This window comes from Salmo salar, chromosome 01 (assembly GCF_965601325.2).
Source record: "Salmo salar chromosome 01, fSalSal1, whole genome shotgun sequence".
Classification (NCBI taxonomy): Eukaryota; Metazoa; Chordata; class Actinopteri; order Salmoniformes; family Salmonidae; genus Salmo; species Salmo salar.
In genome coordinates, this window is record NC_138291.1 from 77380566 (window position 1) to 77406873 (window position 26308).

The following is a 26308-nucleotide window of genomic DNA, read 5'->3' on the forward strand; positions in this document are numbered from 1 at the left end:
TTTTCTATGTTTTAAATATTTTTATTGTCAACAATTATTTACATTTTCAGGTTTCTTTGCCAACTGTTATGACTTTGCGTAGAGTTGGGTGCAGGGGGAAGAAAGAACAGCATACAGTATCGACTAGGTATAGAGGGTAGAACAGCATTCCACCAATTAGGTGCATTTTGAGTAGTGTAATTTGGTGAGAAACATTATTCCATGAAGAGCACTTGTTCAACTTAACATAACATGTTTTACCATCTCAAGAGGTTAAATAAAAAAGATACTATAGTAGGTGCCAATCAAGTGCCAAATAAAGTAACAGGGCTGACGATTTCATCTTAAATCAGCCATAAATCCCGTTGTGACATGGGGAATGGAAGCTTATTGTGTGCAACAGGGAGGGGCAATTAAATGCAAGCTTCACAAAAAAAAATGTAAATTGTGATAAAATGTCTTGCCTGTCTAGCTATGCTATGGGTAGAGTAACATGGTTGATGTGTTTTGCTCGACCCGCTCAGTTTTCCACCACAAAACACCAGAAAATGGCCAAAAAGAGTAGAACTAGCTTTTACACTATGATTTGACTATTATATTCAATGTTTCTTTTGAAATTATTATTTAAAAAGGAATAGTTTCACCATATTAAAACGTTCAGTTCACGTAACTTTTTTTGGTTACCTTAACATTAATCACTATTCACATAAAATAATAATAATAATCTTCAGAAAACATTTTATCATAGCAACCAAATAACTAGGTGAAAACCCTTTCGCCAATTATGGTGAAGACTTGGAGACATTAAGTTGGTTCAAATCTTCCTCACAGAGGACGCACAGCGGGACATGTCACAATGCTGAATTCTGGCTCTTTAGCAAGTTTTTATCCATATAAAAAAATCGGATTTATTGAATTTTCCATGTGGTATATATAACAGGCTTTTAAAATTATATATTTGTGCACAATTCCTACTTAAACGCAAAAGGCACTCATTTCGTGGAATTATCCAGCTACTATGTACAGAGGGTAGAACAGCAAGTATCTACTAGGTACAGAGGGTAGAACAGCAAGTATCTACTAGGTACAGAGGGTAGAACAGCAAGTATCTACTAGGTACAGAGGGTAGAACAGCAAGTATCTACTAGGTACAGAGGGTAGAACAGCAAGTATCTACTAGGTACAGAGGGTAGAACAGCAAGTATCTACTAGGTACAGAGGGTAGAACAGCAAGTATCTACTAGGTACAGAGGGTAGAACAGCAAGTATCTACTAGGTACAGAGGGTAGAACAGCAAGTATCTACTAGGTACAGAGGGTAGAACAGCAAGTATCTACTATGTACAGAGGGTAGAACAGCAAGTATCTACTAGGTACAGAGGGTAGAACAGCAAGTATCTACTAGGTACAGAGGGTAGAACAGCAAGTATCTACTAGGTACAGAGGGTAGAACAGCAAGTATCTACTAGGTACAGAGGGTAGAACAGCAAGTATCTACTAGGTACAGAGGGTGGGGAAACAAACCTCCTTAGGACAACAAGGTTTGGGACACAGTTAGGAAGAGATAATACCTAAATCAGTACAGTGTTTGCTGAACACATCACAAGGCTAAAGCCCTAGGTCATCAGGATCAATGACTCAGCAGGTGAAGAGAAACAGAAACACCCACACACTGCTACTAGAACCCCCAAAGTGTTTCATTTAATTTATGTTTCTAAAAATGAAACACCTCAGGATGGTTTTTAACTATGTGGAGGTATTTCTCAGGTTCTTTAATTATTGTTTGACAAAACCAGCATCCAGAAACGTTTTGGAAGACTTTGTTTTATACACTATTCCCCTATGTCCTTAAAGAATATACAGGGCCCAGCAACTCAGAGTAAAACATATCATGTAAACAGACAAGAGTCTATGCAAAATACATTTATACTTAGAGACAGACAGCTTATCACTGATTTCAAATAAGTGAATGTCCCAGAGATGGTTTGAAAGAATTGGGAAAATGGATGAAAGAAAAAATGCACAAGTGGTTTGAAACTCTGAGGAAAGAGGTACATTCTGTCATCAACTTAAAATACTTCTGTCATGTTTGTCTGGTAAACTCAACGTTATTATTTTCAGACAGCATCATCTCAGGCATGTAAAATTGTACAAATGTAGAAACATTGGTCCACAAAATAATATTCCTACTGTTGGCAACATGCAGTTTTGCAATCTATTCAGAATCTATTCATTGACAAATAATCACAACAATTAACTCACAATCAAGTCAAAAAACTAAATACATCAAACCTTATCTACTATCGGTCATCAGAGTTGAGATGAGAACAGTTCATTCATTCAAGGCGGCTAATATTGTTTACAGTGAGATAGATCCCAGCAGCAGCTTTACAGATGAAGATACAAATAGCATAATCAAACAGGACTGAGCAGGGGTTAATAGATGCATCATAAAGCATTATAAGGCCTTATAAACAGTTATAAAGCATCATTATGATGCCTTATAAATGGTTATGAAGCCTTATTTTGCAAGTCTATTTCTACTGCCACATCTGGTCAACTGTGATACACTGGTAAGAGGTACAGTATACCGCCCGACACATCCCTGGTATATGAAACCTGTGTAATCTGACTATTCACCTGTCATTGTTGCTGCTGTTGTGTCGTTGTAGTAGTAGTGATGCAATGTAAAAAAAAAATGTCTCGCAGCATCGATGAGAATTACAAAATGAAGACTTTCATGTGGATTTGATCTTTACAGAGCTACATATAATATAAACCAGTTTGATACAGTGCAAAGATAATAGTTGTAACCTTGGCCGAAACCCAAGTTAGAGGGTGATCTCCCTCCCAATATTAGATGGGATTGAAAGACCCTACTGATAAAAGATAAATATGCTTTGGTTGATTGAAAGTTGTTGATTGAACCTGCAGATACATATTCCCCTTAGATTATGGATGAATACAAATACAGGATTTGTAGCACCATCTTAAAGTGATATGGACAGAGTGGAGGGGATATATTGCTATACAGTATATTCACAGTTTAGATGTTTTTCTATATTTAACTTTATTGATTATTATATGGTTGGTTTTGTTTGTTTGAGAGAGAGAGGGAGGGAGTGAGAAGAGATATGACAAGAAGAACAAACAAACAAATCCCACTCTATGGGCTGCAACAACATTAATGATTGATCAGCACTAGCCCAAACCTTACCTTTTACCCTAATCATAACTCCAAACCGTAAAAGAATACTTCGGGATTTTGTCAATGAGGCCATCCACCTACTTCCCCAGAGTCAGATGAACTTGATTATGCTAGCAGATCCCCATAGACCTTCAGTCATTGCGCTAACGCTAGTTAGCATTCGCTCGTGAAACTACCTCTACCATTTTTACATAACTGTGTCCAGTATGAAGGAAGTTAGAGGTAGTTTCACAAGCGAATGCTAACTAGTGTTAGCGCAATGACTGGAAGTCTATGGGGATCTGCTAACATAATCAAGTTCATCTGACTCTGCGGAAGTAGATAAAGGGCCTCGTTGCCAAAATCCCAAAGTATCCCTTTAACCTCAACACTAGCCAATGAAAAAGCAGAACCATTTGTGGTTGTAGCCTGTAGAGGGGGCCTGTTTTCTATCTCCACATCAGCTCGTTATATATTTGACCACCAGGAGGGGATGTTTAGTAGGTGAGCTCTTTAGGGACTTCCCAGGTGAATTCACTCCGGCCAAAGTGGCCGTAGCACGCAGTGTTCTGGTAGATTGGCCTCTTCAGGTTCAGCTCCCTGTGGAGCGAGCGATAAAACTCACATCAGAGGTGGGAAAGACACACCTGTAACAGCATTTGATACACAAATGTACACTACCACTGCTTGTGTAACGTAAATGTCCACACAAATCTCTCAATGACATGATAAGTATGACGTACAACTTTAGAGGGGTTTGCAGCTCTCGAGATGGGTTCTTTAATTGAGCTAATAATATGCACAAAAATGTACCTTAAGCCTGATATAGGCCTCTATGGTTAATTTATTGTTGTGTGAGATTATGTGTTACCAACAACAGTTTTCCTTTGATGACGACAAGATGGTGTGACTTTAGAGGTGAGGTGTTTACCTGACGATGACACCAGGTCGTAGGTCAAAGTTCTTGTTGACGATATGCAGCAGCTCTCTCTCAGACTTCTGTGACGAGCCGTAGGTGAACACGGAGATGGACAGAGGGTGGGCCACTCCGATGGCGTAGGATACCTACAGTCACACAGACATAATGCCCTCAATGCTCATGTCAACATTTTGAGACAACCACTGATAAAACCTACAGCGGTAGTGACAATCATGACAATATAAAGTCAAAAGTCATTAGCTGATGTCAGCTCTGTCAGGAGAACTGATGTATTTGGTTGCTATTTTATTGTGGAGGAGAACTACGAAAACCAGGAGAACCATGATAAGACCTCACCTGAACCAGCACCCTCCTGCACAGTTTGGCCATGACCAGGGACTTGGCCACCCAGCGGGCAGCATAGGCAGCCGAGCGGTCCACCTTGGAGAAGTCTTTACCAGAGAAAGCTCCACCACCGTGGGCCCCCCAGCCTCCGTACGTATCAACGATGATCTTCCTACCCGTCACTCCAGCATCACCCTGGCAGAGGAAGAAGATAGCAGGAGTTGATATTGTGTTTGTTTTGAGGTTTGATCTTGCATAATATCCTTTGGTCTTTAACGAATGAGCTGTGTGTTTGTGTGTGTGTAGGTGAAGTGAGTGAACTTGTGTCTATTTACATGCGTGATTGCACACATTTAGGTTGTGACATTCACCTGGGGTCCTCCGATGACGAAACGTCCACTGGGCTGCAGATGGTAGATGGTCTTATCATCCAGATACTTAGCTGGAACCACTGCCTTGATCACCTGATAGGAGAGAATAATATAGCACATTTTTATGGAGCCTTTCAATACGCGTCAAAGTGGCAGAGGAAGAAGATAGCAGGAGTTGATATTGTGTGTGTTGCATCCACCACCAGAGCCACACATACATATACTTTGGCCAAGTTTAGAAAAAATACTTGAATTGGAGTTTCAATTAACTTCCTAGCCGTATCATCTAGTATGCACAGGGCTGGCCCTGAACATTCTGCCGCCCTAGGCGAGACAACAACCTGCCACCGACCTCCCATCCCCCACTAGACCATGTACAGCAGGGGTTGGCAATTTTTCTCAGCTAAATGTTGGAGGAACATATTAACAGCCCAATTCATAGTCCTACACTACAAATTAAACAACAATTAGGCTATATAATCAGTTCAATGTCATTACATTGATAAAATCACCAATGTCTATTACATTCATTTTGTATATTTCTGTGTGTGTTGATTGGGGAAAAACATCTTGCAATCAAAATAAAATGTTGGGTTGAAAAAGTCTCAAAAGAAAGCAGGATAATGAAAATAGAAGTTTCAGGTAATAACGGAGAGAGAAATAGGCATTCTCACCATATTTCTCTAATGTCAAACCAGAGTGTCTTGTATGCAACGCTGTTTGCAAATATTTTAATCTTTCAAAAGTTACCTTTCCACCCAGACAGACGCTCTAACGCAGAAAAATGTAAGGTTCAACTTAGCCTCTACTCCTCCATTGCAGCAGGTAGGTAGCTAGTGGCAGGCAGCCTAGTGGTTAGAGTTTTGGACTAGTAACTGAAAGGTTGCAAGATTGAATCCCCGAGCTGACAAGGTAAAAATCTGTCATTCTACCCCTGAACAAGGCAGTTAACCCACTGTTCAGGGGCTGTCATTGAAAATAAGAATTTGTTCTTAACTGACTTGTCTAGTTAAATAAAGGTTAAAAAATAACCAAAAAACAGAAGTGCTTCCCTAAAAGCTGCCTGGGTTTAAACAAACATATTCTCTTTTCAGAGAGTGAAAAGCTCAATTAATAGGGACAGAATAGCAAAGTCAATTTGTTTGTCTCCTTGAATATTATAGGCTGCAGCTTAACTTTAGAATGTCGCAGAGAGGAATCAATATATGCCCATATGCATTGGAGTCACGTCTTTTTGGGGCATTTTAAAGCTTGTTTCTACCATAAGGAATCATGGAGTTAAGCATTGTTATAGAATCCTTTATATAATCTGGATTCTTCTTATGTATTTATACCTACAGTAGGTATCCTTTTCCCCTTTTCTTTAACAAAGGGTATGGGATACCCTCACTCAATTTGAACCCTAACACCCAAACACACCAAGCCCTTACCAGACACGGAGGTATTTTAGGAGTGCATGCGACAGTATTGGAGGATTTGGCTATACCGACTTCTATGGATAGCATAATTGTGTTTGTCAAACAGGTAAGCCTACCACGTTTTTGAATAGGACAAAATAGGCTCCAATTCTATATGTAATTCTATAATTAGGCCCATAAAAATAGTTGGTGCGCACGTGCACAAATAGGAGGTCCATTACCGGGCAGAAAGGAATTTAACTTTAACCCCTGCATCAGAGAGTTACAATGTTGTAATCAAACAGAGTTTCTGACTAATAATATGACACCTGTTATCACACATGGTAGGACCCCACAATTGTTACAATAAAATAACACTTTTATTTAACATATTTAACCTATCATTTAATATTCCTGTAGAACTGTAAAAAGGGTGAGATCGTTTGAGCTTTGGAAACAAGTGCTTTCATAAATGCATGGTGGGCCTCGTTTCACTGGAGCAGTGTAAAACAAGCTTCTATCAATGACCCAGCCTTAACGAATTGTGTTTAAGATACCCAGCATTTCCACAAATTTCTGAAAGTTCCCATTATTTGGCTCGTTCAGCCTGTCAGTGGTCCCACCAAGCGCAATGTTCTGGGTGGCCATTACGCGTATCAGGGCTATGAGTCTCTGCTACACCTGCTGCCAATGGAGAGTCTCTCCGTCAATAGCCCGTTGGGCTTGGGCATCGATAGTTTGCTTGGACACCAGCCTGATCTCCAGCTCCTTACACCTCTGGAAACTATCTAGGCGGTCATGTGACTTCTCCTGTGAGCTGAGGAGGTGGCACAGATTCTTCCAGTCCCTGGTTCCATTCCTGACCAGCGCAGATTTGCACTCGAGAAGTTTGCAGCAAAAACAGAAGCCTTCATCGTTTTGCTTGGAATAAATAAGCCATGGTCTCTCCACTCTCTCCCAGTTTGCCATGCTCCTATTGTATTGGGCCACCAAACATCTCTTGGGAAATTCCCCTCCTTATTCTGTTGTGGCCCAGCCTGCACTAACATATCCCGTAAAGATACATTCATATATTTGGGCCACTCACCGGGATCTTTACTTTTTTTTTCTGGGAGTCCGATTTAGCAGCAGCAGCAGCACTGTCATCCGGGACGTGGAGCGACTAATCTGAGTCCGGGTCCCAGATAGTAAGGTCTCTGCCGACATTGTTTGGAGATGTGGCAAGGCCTGGTGCGACCACCTGTTCTTGCCTACCCAGAGAGCTGTCATCATCCGTGGAAGTGGTTCGTCCTCTTGGCTGCTAGAACCAGTGAACGGGGGCTCGTCCGTCTCTGCTCATTAACGGCCTGTCCTTGGCGGCTTATCGTTCTCCACACCGGCTGATGTACATTGCTGCATGCTGATCAATTTCAGCAGCAAATCTCTTAGGTTTAGAGATTTTGCCTCTTTTCTTATCAGTTTTTAAAAATATATATTCACTTCCTGATGGTTTTTGTCTCTTAGACATGGTAGCAAATTTGGTTGCAAATCTCTAAAGCTTACTTTAGCTGAAATGATTTCCACTAGTAGCTAGCTAACATTAACAGGCTAGGTTAGGCTACTGCCTTAATCACCAATCATCTTCATCACACACAAACATAAAAAACAATACAATAGTTTAATTGGCAGATTCATTTTTATTAATGTTTCACAATTGGATAATCCCCTAAAAACACACACATATAACCATAGCTACCAAGGATAGGGGGAGAGGAATGGGGTGGGTGGCTATGAGATGCAGCAATGACTATGAGCTTGTGGCTGGGGCACCGACGGCTGTGTAGTAGCCGATCAGGGGTGCCGGAGGGCGGTAGCCAATTTCCAAAATGCCGCCCCAAATTCAAGTGCCGCCATAGGCGACCGCCTAATCTTGCCTAATGGGAGGGCAGGCCCTGAGTACGTACCGTCTCCTTGAGCACCTTCTTCTGTTCCTCCAGGCCGATGAAGTCATCATGTTGAACAGAGATGACCACGGTGTGTACCCTTATAGGGATCACTGCCCCGTTCTCCTGCTCATAGTGTACCGTCACCTGATGAAGAAGAGGAGATAGCGATGAGAGGGAGGGATGGAGGGGGAGAAGAGGGGAGGAGATGAGATATGTTATCATATTTGTTCTGCTACATGTTTTTTATATTTTTTTTTATGGGGTAGATCAGCTTTAATATTGCAGAGAGACTGTAGCCTCCATCAATGCCATTGTCTGCATCTTTTCCAATGTATATAGTATACATATACCTATACATACATATAAATACACATACATATACAGTACCAGTCAAAAATTTGGACACACCTACTCATTCCAGGGTTTCCTTTATTTTTAATATTTTCTACATTGTAGAAAAATATTGAAGACATCACAACTATGAAATAACACATATGGAGTCATGTAGTAACCAAAAAAGTGTTAAACAAATTAAAATATATTTTATTTTTGAGATTCATCAAAGTAGCAACCCTTTGCCTTGATGACAGCTTTGCACACTCTTGGCATTCTCTCAACCAGCTTCATGAGGTAGTCACCTGGAATGCATTTTAATTAACAGGTGTGCCTTGTTAAAACCTGTTGGGGCTAGGGGGCAGTATTTGCATGGCCGGATAAAAAACGTACCCGATTTAAACTGGTTACTACTCTTGCCCAGAAACGAGAATATGCATATAATTAGTAGATTTGGATAGAAAACACTCTAAAGGTTCTAAAACTGTTTGAATGGTGTCTGTGAGTATAACAGAACACATATGGCAGGCCAAAACCTGAGAAGATTCCATACAGGAAGTGCCTTGTCTGACAATTTGTTCTCCTTCTGTGGCATCTCTATCAAAAATACAGCATCTCTGCTGTAACGTGACATTTTCTAAGGCTTCCATTGGCTCCCAGAAGGCGCCAGAAAGTGGAATGACGTCTCTGCAGTCTCTGGGCGAAAAACAGCAGGAGTTTTTGTGAGTGGTCAGGCAAGGAACAATGACACTGGAGATGCGCGTCCACGAGACGACTCCATGTTTTTCTTTCAGTTTTTGAATGAATACAACGTCACCCGGTTGGAATATTGTCGCTATTTTAATTTTTTGTCACGAAATGCGCATCACCCTTCGGATACTGACCTGAACGCACGAACAAAACGGAGGTATTTGAATATAACTATGGATTATTTGGAACCAAAACAACATTTGTTGTTGAAGTAGAAGTCCTGGGAGTGCATTCTGACGAAGAACAGCAAAGGTAATCCAGCAAAGGTAATCCAGCAAAGGTAATCCAAAACCACAGCATTTAGCTGTGGTTTTGGTTTTTGTGACATTTATGCTTGCTTTGAAAATGGCTGTGCGATCATTTTTGGCAGGGTACTCTCCTGACATAATCTAATGTTTTGCTTTCGCTATAAAGCCTTTTTGAAATCGGACAATGTGGTTAGATTAACGAGAGTCTTGTCTTTAAAATGGTGTAAAATAGTCATATGTTTGAGAAATTGAAGTTATAGCATTTATGACGTATTTGTATTTCGCGCCACGCGATTCCACTGGCTGTTGACAAGTGTCCCACCTTGCCCAGGGAGGTTAAAAGTTCATTAGAGTTACAGACTCAGAAATTGCAGCCCAAATAAATGCTTCACAGAGTTCAAGTAACAAGCACATCTCAACATCAACTGTTCAGAGGAGACTGCGTGAATCAGGCCTTCATGGTCGAATTGCTGCAGAGAAACCACTACTAAAGGATACCAACAAGAAGAAGAGACTTGCTTGGGCCAAGAAACATGAGCAATGGACATTAGACCGGTGGAAATCTGTCCGGTAGAAATCTGTCCTTTGGTCTGATGAGTCCAAATTTGAGATTTTTGGTTCCAACCTCCGTGTCTTTGTGAGACGCAGAGTAGGTGAACGGATGATCTCCACATGTGTGGTGTGATGGTGTGGGGGTGCTTTGCTGGTGACACTATCTGTGATTTATTTAGAATTCAAGGCACACTTAACCAGCATGGCTACCACAGCGTTCTGCAGCAATACGCCATCCCATCTGGTTTGCGCTTAGTGGGACTATCAATTGTTTTTCAACAGGACAATGACCCAACACACTGCCAGGCAGTGTAAGTGCTATTTGACCAAGAAGGAGAGTGATGGAGGGCTGCATCAGATGACCTGGCCTCCACAATCACCCGACCTCAACCCAATTGAGATGGTTTGGGATAAGTTAGACCGAAGGCCAGCATCCCTGAGTCGCCTCTTCACTGTTGATGTTGAGACTGGTGTTCTGCGGGTACCATTTAATGAAGCTGCCAGTTGAGGACTTGTGATGCCTCTGTTTCTCAAACTAGACACTCTAATGTACAGTACTTGTCCTCTTGCTCAGTTGTGCACTGGGGCCTCCCACTCCTCTTTCTATTCTGGTTAGAGACAGTTTGCGCTGTTCTGTGAAGGGAGTTGTACACAGCATGGTACGAGATCTTCAGTTTCTTGGCAATTTCTCGCATGGAATAGCCTTCATTTCTCAGAACAAGAATAGACTGACGAGTTTCAGAAGAAAGTGCTTTGTTTCTGGCCATTTTGAGCCTGTAATCAAACCCACAAATGCTGATGCTCCTGATAATCATCTAGTCTAAAGAAGGTCAGTTTTATTGCTTCTTTAAATCAGCACAACAGTTTTCAGCCGTGCTAACATAATTGCAAAAGGTTTTTCTAATGATCAATTAGCCTTTAAAAATGATCAACTTGGATTAGCTAACACAACGTGCCATTGGAACTCAGCCTCTAAGCCTATGTAGATATTCCATAAAAAAATCTGCCTTTTCCATCTACAGTAGTCATTTACGACATTAACAATGTCTACACTGTATTTCTTCGCAGCAAAATCTGCAGAGCTGGGAAGGTTGAATCCCCCACATACAGTATACATCATTCTATTAGTACAATACATTTGTATAATAATTTAAATTAAAAAATTATAAGTTTTGAACCCGGGACCGTTTTGCGTATCAGTTCATTAACCATGTGCCATGGAATCGGTACATCGAAAATCTCTTCCCAACACGTTTGCAATCTATGTGGCACAGCTGTCTTCTTTTGGTCCTTAAATTAAACTGGTATACGTTTTTTATTTATCACATTTTTCTTTAACCAATTTTGGTCTTTAATGCAGGGCTGACAGACAAATTCCTTACTTTTACCCCCTTCCACTTGTCTCTTCCATTTTTACAGTAATGGTGAAATTAGTTGATTCTAATTTTGGGTAGAGCTGACATTTCCATATATTTTTGTTAGCTGCATGTGTGACATAACTCTACCCGTCCTGTTTATGATATAATTTACAAAGATTATACCTTTTTTATTTTATTTATTTATTGAAATTCACATTTACATTCTAGTAATTTAGCAGACGCTCTTATCCAGAGCAACTTACAGTAGTGAATGCATACATTTCATGCATGACATTTTTTTATTTTTATCAATTAGTATATTTAATTTAACCACAATATTTGTTGTATTATTTTTTCTGTCTTTTCTGGTGGATAAAACTCAAATTGCAAGCAGCTTTCTATGGCTTGTTTTAAAAATAGAGATATTTTGGAGATTTTCAAATAACCAAAAGTGAGAGGTTGTAATCTGAATAAAGGAAAAAGTTCTTCAACAAGGGGTGAGACATTCTTACTAATTTGCTAGAGAACCATTTCGGATTTAAGTATAACTTTTGTATAACTGACGCATTTAATGAGAGGTCTAATGCTTTAATATTTAATAATTTTTGCACTCCGAATTCATATTCATCATATAAATAGGCCCTTTTAAATTTTTGCTGGCCTTCCATTCCAAATAAAATGAAATATTTTTTGCTCATATAATAAAAAAACTGGTTGCTAGGTGTAGGCAAGACCATATGCAAATAGGTAAACTGGGATATGACTAAAGAGTTAATCATGGTGATTTTTCCACAAATAGACAGCTATTTTCCTTTCCATGGTAGCAAGATCTTATCTATTTTTGCTAACTTTCTATTAACATTTATTGGAGTGAGATCATTTCTTTATTTCGGGATAAGTATACCGAGTATATCCACATCACCATCAGAACATTTTATTGGTAAACTACACGGTAATGTAGAAGTTGTATTTTTGTCACAGCTGTCGTGGAAGATAGAATGGGACCAAGGCGCAGCGGGTTGCGTGCTCAACATCTTTATTATAAAAATGAGAACATCACGAAAAAACAATAAACAAACTAACGACAGGAACAGATTAGCAGGCTCAACAAAAGCAGTGCTAACAAATAACTACCCACAAGTGACAAACAAAACACACACCTACTTATAGGACTCCCAATCAGAGGCAACTAGAAACACCTGCCTCCAATTGAGAGTCCAGCACCCAACCGACACATAGAAAAACTAACCTAGAACATACCCATAGAAATACAAACATAAACCAGTGACCAACAAACCCCGTAATACATAAATCAACTACCCTCTGCCACGTCCTGGCCAAACTACAATAACAAAATATCCTCTATACTGGTCAGGACGTGACAATTTTTTTGTGATCCAATACGTAATCATAATTTGGTTGTAATCCAGAGAGGTTAAATAAGTATCGAGATTCTTTATGAGGCGGTGAAGGGATCCAAATTGTGGATTTAAAAGAAAACATGAATCATCAGCGTACAATGACGCCTTTGTTTTTAAGCGCTGAATTTCTAACCCTTTGATATTATTGTTGGATCTGATTTTAACAGCTAAAATTTCGATGGCAATAATAAATAGATATACCAATAGTGGACAACCTCGTTTTACTCCTCTGGACAGTTTAAAACTTTCTGAGAAGTAGCCATTATTTACTATTTTGCACCTAGGGTTACTATACATAACTTTAACCCATTTTATAAGAGATTCTCCAAAATTGAAATATTCCAGGCATTTACATATAAACTCCAGTCGTACTTTATCAAAGCCTTTTCAAAGTCAGCTATGAGTACCAGGCCTGGTTTCCCAGATTTTTCATAGTGTTCTATTGTTTCCAGTACTTGTCATATATTATCTCCAATGTATCGTCCATGTAAAAACCTGTCTGATTAGGATGAATAATATCCGACAATACCTTTTTAATTCAATGCGCTATGCATTCTGCTAGAATTTTTCCATCACAGTGTAAGAGGCCTCCAATTTTTAAATGGACTGGATCTTTATATATATCACTTGGATCCTGTTTCAGTAATAATGAAATCAGACCTTCTTGTTGCGTGTCCGATAATCTACCGTTTATATAGGAGTGGCTAAAACATGCTAATGTTGGTCCTCTTAGTATATATATGGCACTGGTATGCCATCCAGCCCTGGAGTTTTCCCAGACTTAAAGGCTTTAATTGCATCAAGAAGTTCCTCCTCTGTAATTTGGTCTTCACATGAGTCTTTCTGTACAGATGTTAATTTTACATTATTAATAGGAAAAAAATCCATACAATTAGTTTCAGTTAGTGGAGATAGAGGAGACTGAAACAAAAACATATTCTTAAAGTACTTTACTTCCTCTTTCAAAATATTGTTCGGTGAATCATGAGCGACTCCATCATTTGTAACAAGTTTCAAGATTTTTTTTTGGTAGCATTTCTATGTTGAAGATTTAAAAATAATTTGGTGCATTTTTCCCCATATTCCATCCAGTTCGCTTTATTTTTATAATATATTACACTGGATCTATCTTGAATAAGTTCTGTCCCCTATCAACACTTTTTAAACTTTTGGTGCCAGAGAGAATGACATAAGAAAGTAATCAAGACGACTAGCTTGATTAAGCCTCCGCCATGTATGTCTCACTAGGTCAGGGTATTTAAGTCTCCATATATCCACTAATTCCAATATATCCATGACATTCATGATTTCCATAAGTGCCTGAGGGTGATAGTTTGCAGTGTGATTTCCTTTCCGGTCCATAGAGGTATTTAAGACCGTATTAAAATCTCCCACCATAATAATAGAGTCTAGTGTTGCTTGTAGGGTTGATACATGATTATATATATTTTATAAGGAGCGTGGATCATTATTATTCGGACCGTATAGGTTAATGAGCTATATCTGTTTATGGTCCAATAACATATTTAAAATTATCCATCTACCTTGAGAATCTGTTTGGACAATTTGCACTGTTAATTAATATCATCACATGTTCTGCTACATGTTTGTCTTTATTATGTTCAGTCCTGAAGCCAAGACACGTGCCTGTCAATGTTATCAGATATCAATAACATTTTCTGAGGGCCTTGGTTAACTAACTGAACTTCCCTTCAGAGATGTGAATGTCTGAGCTCCTCCCCCCTTATGTCTGAATGTAATCCCTCTCACAAGATCCTATTTTGGGCCATTCCTTTTCCAGCCCCCTTCAAAAATACCCCTAAAACTGAAGACCCTTCCCTCTTCACTTCCCGCTCATAACTCAGGAATTTGAGAATTGCTTGAGAATTACCCATAAGGTTACAGCTGCCTGAGGAAAGAATCTATTGGATTTTGGTCTGTTCCATTTCAGCTCCTTGCTCCTTCTCCCAACTTGGATGCTAGACGTGTAGTTTAGGGCAACCTCAGTGGAGCTTCCACCACATTCCTGACACCTCTCCAATCCTTTTAGATCTGTGAACATTGAAGAGAGTAGGTGCTAGGAGAAGAGGTAGGAGCTAAGAGAAGGGTTTAGAGGTTGAAATGGAACCAGACCGTTTGCTATGATTGACAAGACCACAGCCGGTCTCCTTTGCTCCAGACGTGTTACTACATGGGGTCAGGGTTAGGGGTCAACTCATTCCCACTCAGGGGTAAAAACAGACTAGTCACATGGTCTCATGGCAACACCTTCCTAGTGGTAAACTCTCAGTGGGGAGTCATGGTTTCAAGTGGGGACCACATGCTTCTCTCTCTCTCTCAATTATATTTCAAGTCAATTCTCTCTCTCAATGTTCTCCCTCTCTTTTCCTTACTTTCTCTCCCTTTCTCTCTCTTCATTAATTTATCTCCCTTTCTCTTTCTCTCTATATGCAACCCTACACCACCTCTCTTCTAATACAGTTGAAGTCGGACGTTTATATACACTTAGGTTGGAGTCATTCAAATTCGTTTTTCAACCACTCCACAAATTTCTTGTTAACAAACTATAGTTTTGGTAAGTCGGTTAGGACATCTACTTTGTGCATGACACAAGTAATTTTTCCAACAATTGTTTACAGACAGATTATTTCACTTATAATTCACTGTATCCCAATTCCAGTGGGTCAGAAGTTTACATACACTAAGTTGACTGTGCCTTTAAACAGCTTGGAAAATTCCAGAAAATTATGTCATGGCTTTAGAAGCTTCTGATAGGCTAAATGACATCATTGGAGTCAATTGGAGGAGTACCTGTGGATGTATTTCAAGGCCTACCATCAAACTCAATGCCTCTTTGCTTGACATCATGGGAAAATCAAAAGAAATCAGCCTAGACCTCAGAAAGAAATTGTAGTCCTCCACAAGTCTGGTTCATCCTTGGGAGCAATTTCCAAATGCCTGAAGGTACCATGTTCATCTGTACAAACAATAGTATGCAAGTATAAACACCATGGGACTACGTAGCCGTCATACCACTCAGGAAGGAGACGCGTTCTGTCTCCTAGAGATGAATGTACTTTGGTGCGAAAAGTGCAAATCAATCACAGAACAACAGCAAAGGACCTTGTGAAGATGCTGGAGGAAACGGGTACAAAGTATCTATATCCACAGTAAAACGAGTCCTATATCGACATAACCTGAAAGGCCGCTCAGCAAGGAAGAAGCCATTGCTCCAAAACCGCCATAAAAAAGCCAGACTACGGTTTGCTGCAGGAGGGACTGGTGCACTTCACAAAATAGATGGCATCATGAAGGAGGAAAATATATATATCGAAGCAACATCTCAAGACATCAGTCAGGAAGTTAAAGCTTGGTCGCAAATGGGTCTTCCAAATGGACAATGACCCCAAGCATACTTCCAAAGTTGTGGCAAAATGTCTTAGGAACAACACATTCAAGGTATTGGAGTGGCCATCACAAAGCCCTGACTTCAACCCTAAAGCCCTGACCTCAAAATATGTGGGCAGAACAGAAAAAGCGTGTGCGAGCAAGGAGGCCTACAAACCAGACTCAGTTACACCAGCTCTGTCAGGAGGAACGGGCCAAAATTCACCCAACTTATTGTGGGAAGCTTGTGGAAGGCTACCAAAAACGTTTGACCCAAGTTAAACAATTTAAAGGCAATGCACCAAATACTAATTGAGTGTATGTAAACTTCTGACCCACTGGGAATGTGATGAAAGAAATAAAAGCTGAAATAAATTATTCCCTCTACTATTATTCTGACATTTCACATTCTTAAAATAAAGTGGTGATCCTAACTGAGTACAGCAGGGAATTTTTACTAGGATTAAATGCCAGGAATTGTGAAAACTGAGTTTAAATGTATTTGGCTAAGGTGTATGTAAACTTCCGACTTCAACTGTATATCCCTCCAGAGAGAGAATGAGGGAGAGAGAGAGAGTTCATTGGTAATTCTCTCAGTCTCACCTGTGTTTTAGAGTCGGGGCGGAGCCAGGGAACGGTTCCGTTGCGTCTGAGTTCGGCCATCTTGGAATTCAGTTTGTGAGCTAGGACGATGGTGAGAGGCATGCACTCCTCTGTCTCGTCTGTAGCATAGCCAAACATCAGACCCTGGTCTCCAGCTCCCATATCCTCCTCTTTCCTGTCGACGTGGACACCCTGAGCGATGTCTGGACTCTGCTGCTCCAGAGCCACCAACACATTGCATGTCTTATAGTCAAAACCTGGGGAGAGAGAGAGGAGGGAGAAAGGTAGGGACAGAAAGAGAGAGACGGGGAGAGGAAGAGAAAGAGGGAGGAAAAGAGAGACAGAGGGTCATGATTAATCCTCTAGTATGTTTTTGATTTTCTACATTATGCAATCTACACTATAGTATGTACACTCACCAAAAAATATAAACGCAACATGCAACAGTTTCAAAGATTTTACTGAGTTAATATTCATATAAGGAAATAAGTAAATTGAAAGAAATTCATTAGGCCCTAATCTATGGATTTCATATGACTGGGAATACAGATATTGTCACGAGCGGAATGAACCGTTTAAGGAGTGAGTCAAACGCAGGAGACTGAGGTCCGTTGGAACAATCTTAATTTAATAAATCCACGGGTAAGTTTCACATACGGCTGGGAGCATAACAGTCAGAAAAAATTGACAAAAAGAAGCTCCGTTCAAAAGGCAGACGGGGCGCAGCCCGGCAACCCTAATGCCTAGATAATATAAGTAACACCACACGTAACAACGAACAATCCCGCACAAAATCCTAGCTAAACACAGACAGACTAAATAACCCCCCCACTAATGAAAAAACACAAAACAGGTGCAAACAAAAACCAGACATAACTAATAGACACTGAAACACAGATCGGTGGCAGCTAGTAGGCCGGCGACGACGACCGCCGAGCGCCGCTCGACCGAGGAGAGGCGCCCCCTTCTGTGGATGTTGTGACAGATATGCATCTGTTGGTCACAGATACCTTAAAAAAGGTAAGGTTGTGGATTAGAAAACCTGTCAGTATCTGGTGTGACCACCATTTGCCTCATGTAGCGCGACATCTCCTTCGCATAGAGTTGATCAGGCTGTTGATTGTGGCCTGTGGAATGTTGTCCCACTCCTCTTCAATGGCTGTGCGAAGTTGCTGGATAATGGTGGGAACAGGAACACGCTGTCGTACACATTGATCCAGAGCATCCCAAACATGCTCAATAGGTGACATGTCTGGTGAGTATGCAGGCCATGGAAGAACTAGGACATTTTCGGCTTCCAGGAATTGTGCACAGATCATTGCGACATGGGGCTTTGCATTGTCATGCTGAAACATGAGGTGATGGCGGCAGATGAATGGCACGATAATGGGCCTCAGTATCTCGCCGCGGTATGTCTGTGCATTCAAATTGCCATCGATAAAATGCAATTGTGTTAATTGTCTATAGCTTATGCCTGCCCATACCATAACACCATCGCCACCATGGGGCACTCTGTTCACAACGTTGACATCAGCAAACCGCTCGTCCACACAACGCCATACACGCCGTCTGCCATCTGCCCGGTACAGTTGAAATCCACGTAGAGCACACTTCTCCAGTGTGCCAGTGGTCATCGAAGGTGAGCATTTGCCCACTTAAGTCGGTTACGACGCTGAACTGCAGTCAGGTCAAGAAACTGGTGAGGACGATGAGCACGCACATGAGCTTCCCTGAGACTGTTTCTGCATAACCGAATTCTTCGTGTATGCAAACCCACAGTTTCATCAGATATCCGGGTGGCTTGTCTCAGACGATCCTGCAGGTGAAGAAGCGGGATGTGGAGGTCCTGGGCTGGCATGGTTACACATGGTCTGTGGTTGTGAGGCCGATTGGACGTACTGCCAAATTGTCTAAAACAACGTTGGTAGAGAAGAGAACACTTGCGTCATTAGGTCAATATCCCAATATGGGGTCAGTGGGTTTCTTATGTGTTGTGTGTCCCAACTGTTCTAATAAGCTTATTTCCTTGAGTTTTAAGAAGTTACTTAAGACAAAATCAAAGGGTTTGAGTTCAAACAAAATAGAAAGAAGTGCTAGCTTTAGACAGAACAGAAGGAATACATGGTGAAATGCTTTTGGGACATTTGCCTTTGTTGGTCTGTGTGTTTCACTTAAATGTGTCCCCTCACTCACCATGACCCTGTGTGTTTCCTTTAAATGTGTCCCCCTCTAACTCACCACAGGCAACCTTGGCATCTGGGTCCCGTTTCAGGAGAAGAGTAGAGAAATGAACAGTAATGATCATGCTGTTTAATGAGCTTCTTGATATGCCACACCTGTCAGGTGGATGGATTATTTTGGCAAAGAAGAAGTGCTCACTAACAGGGATGTAAAGAAATGTGTGTACAACATTTGAGAGAAATAAGCTTTTTATGTGTATGGAACATTTCGGTGATCTTTTATTTCAGTTCATGATACATGGGACCACCACTTTACATGCTGCATTTATATTTTTGTTCAGTAGAAACATACTGGTTTGAGTACAACAGAAGCCTGTTTCTCACCTTTGTCTGAGTTGTCGTAGCCGATGTGTTTGATAGCGTCTCTGACCACCTTCTGGTAGTCTACATTGGCCCGGGACGTGATCTCTCCACACAGCAGCACCATGCCAGTCTTACACACCGTCTCTACACAGGGTGAAGACAACCATTAACACTTTAGAACTGTGTAATAACAACCAATGACACTTATCTTTAGACCTCTATCTTGGGATAAAATCAACAACAACAACAAATAGTTTTGAGTTCATAGTGGACATAGATAAGTGTAGAATGTACATTAGGTCAATATCCCAATATGGGGTCAGTGGGTTTCTTATGTTTTGTGTGTCCCAATTATTCTAATAAGCTTATTTCCTTGAGTTTTTTTCTTGGAAATTAAGAAGTTATGTAAGACAAAATCAAAGGGTTTGAGTTCAAACAAAACAGAAAGAAGTGCTAGCTTTAGACAGAACAGAAGGAATACATGGTCAAATGCTTTTGGGACATTTGCCTTTGTTGTTCTGTGTGTTTCACTTAAATGTGTCCCTTCACTCACCATGACCCTGTTATTCTGTGTATTTCCTTTAAATGTGTCCCCCTCTAACTCACCACAGGCAACCTTGGCATCTGGGTCCTGTTTCAGGTGAGCATCCAGGACAGCATCACTGATCTGGTCACATATCTTGTCTGGAAAAGGACAGAAAGAGGACAATAATAAATGAAAAGAACAAAGGATATAAAGCAGACACAAATAAATTCATGGGTCGTTGGAGTGATGCCTGCCACCCAGCACATGGCTTGAATCAAGAAACACCGAAACAAAGTGTATTTGAGCGTGATGCGAATTAATAATATCCTCATGAACAGGATTGTACCCATTGAACTCGTGAAATCTTTAAAAAGTGTCACATTCCTTTTTTGGGGGATAATCCCAAAGTACAAAAGAGCAGTATTTTTCACAACTGTTTTCCACACCACACCCCACACAGTCAAATAGACCTGTAGGAATGTACAAATGTAGGATCTTAATTTGACCTGTATTGTCACAGAAAAAATAATGCTGCAGCAACAGGATTTGAACGTTAAGTTTATAACTTTTAGTCTCCTTTTGCACTTTTGACTCATCACATACGCTGCTGCTACTGCCTATTGTCTATTCTGTTGCCAAGTCACTTTACCCCTACCTATATCTACCTCAATTAATTCGTAATCCTACACATTGACTCGGTACTGGTACAAGTTATAGTTACTCATTGTGTATTTATTCCTTGTGTTATTATTTTTCTATTATTTTTCCCTCTGCATTGTTGGGAAGGGCCCGTAAGTAAGCATTTCACTGTTAGTCAACACCTGCTGTTTACGAACCATGTGACAAATAACATTTGATACAATTATTAGATTAAGTTTGCTTGATCTGTGGTTAGGTTAATAACTGGTCAAAATTAGGTTTCATGAAAAGTGGAATAATGTTAAAGGGTTGAATACAGCATTGAAATCAATATCAAATCATTTCTGGGTAACAATGAAGTGCCTTACTGTGATTGTTTTCAATTAAAACGGTCAAAAAGAAATAGCTTCTTAGCAAAGAGCAATTTCTCAAGCAAGAATTTTTCTAGAACTAAGGGTGGCAGGTAGCCTAGCGGTTATAGCGTTGGGCCAATAGCCGCAAGGTCGCTGGTTTGAATTCCAGAGGTGACAAGGTGAAAAAACAAAAATAGCTTAATATGCCCTTGAGCAAGGCACTTAACTCTAATTGCACCTGTAAGTCGCTCTGGATCGGAGTGTCTGCTTGATGACTAAAATGTAAAAATGACTTTCTGGGAGAGGGAACTAGCTGTTATTGGCAGAAAGGTTTGGAACTCTCTTTCTTATTGGTTTATTTGGGTGGTGTATCAATACACCCAGTCACTACAAAGATAGAGTCGTCCTTCCTAACTCAGTTGCCGGATGGTGACTTTAAAACAGTTACAGAATTTAATGGCTGTGATAGGAGAAAATGGAGGATGGATCAACAAAATTGTAGTTACTCCACAATACTAATCTAATTGACAGAGGGAAAAGAGGGAAGCCTGTAAAGAAAAAAAAAATCTAAAACATTCATCCGGTTTGCAACAAGGCACTAAAGCTTTACTATAAAAAATGTGGCAAAGCAATTAACCTTTTGTCCTGAATACAAAGTGTTATGTTTTGGGCAAATCCAATGCAACACATTACTTAGTACCACTCTCCATATTTTCAAGCATACTGGCGGCTGCATCATGTTATGGGTAGGCTTGTAATCATTAAAGACTGGGGGGTTTTCAGGGTAAAAAATACATGGAATTGAGCTATGCACAATTGAGCTCTGCTTTCCACCAGACACTGGGAGATTAATTCACCTTTCAGCAAGACAATAACCTAAAACACAAGTCCAAATCTACACTGGAGTTGCTTACCAAGAAGACAGTGAATGCTCCTGAGTGGCTGAGCTATATTTTTTACTTAAATCTGTTTGAAAATCTATGGCAAGACTTGAAAATGGTTGTCTAGCATTTATCAACAACCAATTTGACAGAGTTTGAAACATTTTGAAAATAATAATTGACAAATATTGCACAATCCAGGTGTGCAAAGCTCTTAGAGACACCCAGAAAGACTCACAGCAGTAACCGCTGCCAAAGGTGATTCTAACATGTTTTGACTCAGGGGTGTGATTACTTATGTAAACGAGATATTTCTGTATTCCATTTTCAATACATTTGCAAACATTTCTAAAAACTTTGTCACTTTGTCATTATGGGGTATTGTGTGTAGATGGGTGAGATTTTGTTTTAAGTTCAGGCTGCAAAACAACAAAATGTGGAATAAGTCAAGGGGTAGGAATACTTTCTGAAGGCACTGTATCCTAGGCCTGGCATGCAAAACTATGCAATACAGATGCAAATGCCCAAAGTCATCATTATCTCACATTAATAATCTTAATCTGGAGCTGAAGTTTACCACTGTATATCAAACCCTGGTGTAAAGGTTACATACAGATGAAGGATCTTAATTTGAGCCAGTTTGCTACAGCAGCAAAATAATCCTGCAGCAACAGGAAATGTGAATTATTATGTGGATTAGAACTTTAGAAGCCTTTTTAAACTCACAATTATTATTACATTTTTTTACACTACAGGTTTGCATTTTTTTCAGCAACAAAAGAGCAGTGGTGGGAAAAGTACTCAATTGTCATACTTGAGTAAAAGTAAAGATACCTTAATAGAAAACGCATCAAGTAAAACTGAAAGTCACCCAGTAAAATACTACTTCAGTAAAAGTATAAAAGTATGTGGTTTAAGATATACTTACAGTTGAAGTCTGAAGTTTACATACACTTACGTAGGTTGGAGTAATTAAAACTTGTTTTTAAACCACTCCACAAATTTCTTCTTTAAAAACTATAGTTTTGGCAAATTGGTTTGGACATCTATTTTGTGCATGACACAGGTAATTTTTCCAACAATTGTTTACAGACAGATTATTTCACTTATAATTCACTGTATCCCAATTCCAGTGGGTCAGAAGTTTACATACACTAAGTTGAGTGTGCCTTTAAACAGCTTGGAAAATTCCAGAAAATGATGTCATGGCTTTAGAAGCTTCTGATAGGCTAATTGACATCATTTGAGTCAATTGGAGGTGTACCTGTGGATGTATTTCAAGGCCTACCTTCAAACTCAGTGCCTCTTTGCTTGACGTCATGAGAAAATCAAAAGAAATCATCCAAGACCTCAGAAAAACAATTGTAGACCTCCACAAGTCTGGTTCATCCTTGGGAGCAATTTCCAAACGCTCAGGAAGGAGACGCGTTCTGTCACCTAGAGATTAACGTACTTTGGTGCAAAAAGTGCAAATCAATCCCAGAACAACAGCAAAGGACCTTGTGAAGATGCTGGAGGAAACAGGTACAAAAGTATTTTTATCCACAGTAAAACGAGTCCTATATCGACATAACCTGAAAGGCCGCTCAGAAAGGAAGAAGCCACTGCTCCAAAACCGCCATAAAAAAGACAGACTACGGTTTGCAACTGCACATGGGGACAAAGATCATACATTTTGGAGAAATGTCCTCTGGTCTGATAAAACAAAAATATAACTTTTTGGCTATAATGACCATCGTTATGTTTCGAGGAAAAAGGGGGAGGCTTGTAAGCCGAAGAATACCATCCCAACTGTGAAGCACGGGGGTGGCAGCATCATGTTGTGGGGGTGCTTTGCTGCAGGAGGGACTGGTGCACTTTACAAATAGATGGCATCATGAGGAGGGAAAATGATGTGGATATATTGAAGCAACATCTCAAGACATCAGTCAGGTAGTTAAAGCTTGGTTGCAAATGGGTCTTCCAAATGGACAATGACCCCAAGCATACTTCCAACGTTGTGGCAAAATGTCTTAGGACAACAAAGTCAAGGTATTGGAGTGGCCATCACAAAGCCCTGACCTCAATCCCATAGAACATTTGTGGGCAGAACTGAAAAGCGTGTGCGAGCAAGGAGGCCTACAAACCTGATTCACTTACACAAGCTCTGTCAGGAGGAATGGGCCAAAATTCACCCAACTTATTGTGGGAAGCTTGTGGGAGGCTACCCGAAACGTTTGACCCAAGTTAAACAATTTAAAGGCAATGCACCAAATACTAATTGAGTGTATGTAAACTTCTGACTTGTGAAAAATTGAGTTTAAATGTATTTGGCTAAGGTGTCTGTAAACTTCCGACTTCAACTGCAATCCTAGGCCTATGTTGTTGTTAGGTGGACTTATGGGCCAAATTGGCATTATTCCTATAAGTACACATGTGGAACTGCACAAAAGTCGTTTTTGTTTTGTTTCAAATCATTTAGAAATGTGTATCACAATTTCACACATTGGAACCATTATTTATAGAAATACCAATACACTGTACTGTTACATACTGTTAACTACAGAAGAGTATTAGGGCCAAGTGAAAAAAACAGCGATTGGTGGTGATACTTGGTGAAACTATACTTTAGAATTGGCTTTAGTAACAAGGAAATCCTATCTCTTTTAGCACATAATAACCATATTATTATAAGTAGGCCTCTTAGGACCTGGAAGAAGTTGTGCCACAGATTATTTTCAGAAGGAGGAACCACACAGACTCAGATGAGGTATTTCATCGAAGTCTGTGTGGTTACCTATATTAACCCTCCCACAAACACCTTTGCGTAAAACCCCTGCTTCATTGTTTATTCTTGAATTATTGCCACATTATTCTCAAAATATTGACACTTTTTTAAAGTACTATCATGCATAAAAAAGTATCACATCCCATTTTTTTTTCACTTCACTTGGCCCTAATAGTCTTGCGTAGTTAGCTTATTGCAATAGTACGATAACTTTTCATACCTTTCACAATCAGCATCTTTGTATGACTGTTTATGTTTCTGTAGATATTCTCACACACAGGGTCAGCATTGTTTGGTTAATCTAGCCCAAAGAGGGCAGAGTAGGTTTTAGCATTTTTGATTGGACGTGGTTGGAGTTAACATGGTTGGAGGGGGCGGAGTGTACGGGACATCAGGTTGCTTTAGCAGAATGAACATGTTAAAATAAGAGCCAAATCAAACTGCAACATTGTCCCCCCCCCCAAAACACACACACCACAACTTATCAAACTTAATTGACTCACTGATTTCTGTGGAACAGTGTGTGCAATGTACTTTGTGTCACTATCGACCCACCGCTGTGCTTGTATTGGTGGGTGATGCAACATCAGACTGTTTGTGTGAATGTGTTTGCGTGCTGGCAATATTGCACTGTGGGAGCATACGTCACTCTCTCTCTCCCTTTCTCTCAGCAATGCAACTCTACACCAGACCTCTCTACTGAATATCCCCCATCAGAGAGAGAGGGAAAGAGAGAGACAGAGTGAGAAAAAGACAGGGCCATGGGGGTAGTCTATCAATGGAATACCATCCATATGCTCTCATAGTAAATGTGTAAATGTGTCTGCTAGGAGCACAGACAGATTAACTACCTCCAGGGTATTATAGTGGCTGACTAGGTACTATGTTTGTGTCATAGAGCACCATTATGCTGTGTTTCTACATCAGTACGGTAATCCGTTTTTGAGCAAATATAGACATTTAGTTCAATTCTGTCTAATTTTATTTTATTTTCCATCTTTAATATCTCATAATATATACCATGGGTATTCAGATCTACGCTACGACAGGGGTGTCAAACTCATTTCACAGAGGGCCAAGTGTCTTAGGTTTTATTTTTTTCCTTTAAATTAAGACCTAGACAACCAGGTGAAGGGAGTCCCTTACTAATTAGTGACTTTAATTCATTAATCAAGTACAAGGGTGGAGCGAAAACCCTCAGACACTCGGCCCTCCGTGGAATGAGTTTGACACGAGGTCCAAACTACTGCTGGTTTTTCTGTCCTTCCTGATATTTAATTGCACCCGCCTAAATCAGTCCCTGATTAAAGGGGAAGTATGAAAAAAGTACTGGAACTGGCTTTGATATCCAGATTTGAATTTGAGGGCTATATACACTTGAACTATGATTGTGCCAAACTGTAGCCATGCAACAGATATATAATGTGCATTATCAACATTGAGTAACTATTCACACTTCATCTGACAGGCACAGATGTAGGTTCTCATTGAGCATGTTGCTATAGCTGTGGGGGCACGGCTAGAAAAAATTCTGAGTACTGGTAAAGAGCAAGTAAAATGGAGCCAGGAGAAGACTCACCTGGATGTCCCTCTCCGACGGACTCCGAAGTGAACATGAAGGACTCATCATCCAGCAGAGTGTCACTCATTTTGACACAGGCAGGTGCTCAGAACCACTCAAAAACACAGAGAAGTTCCTCTGTTTCCTTCAACAGCAGCCAAATAGATCTGGTGAGAGCTTTATATTCCTGCTCGAGAAGGTAGAGAGAGTGAGGGTTGCAGCCCTGCAGCCAATTGACTGTCTATCCAACAGAACTCCTGGACT

The 26308-nt window shown here is 40.3% G+C and overlaps 1 protein-coding gene across 1 annotated transcript; it reads right to left on the reverse strand.

Moving 5' to 3' along the window:
- On the reverse strand, positions 1–26308 carry LOC106613069 (S-adenosylmethionine synthase). The gene is made up of 9 exons (XM_014214961.3): positions 26063–26308; positions 19924–20001; positions 19339–19461; positions 16775–17031; positions 8141–8266; positions 4801–4893; positions 4442–4624; positions 4097–4230; positions 1–3765 (listed from the first exon to the last, which is right to left on the reverse strand). Exons 1-9 carry the CDS (start codon positions 26130–26132, stop codon positions 3663–3665), a joined length of 1167 nt encoding a protein of 388 aa, XP_014070436.1. The 5' UTR covers positions 26133–26308; the 3' UTR covers positions 1–3662.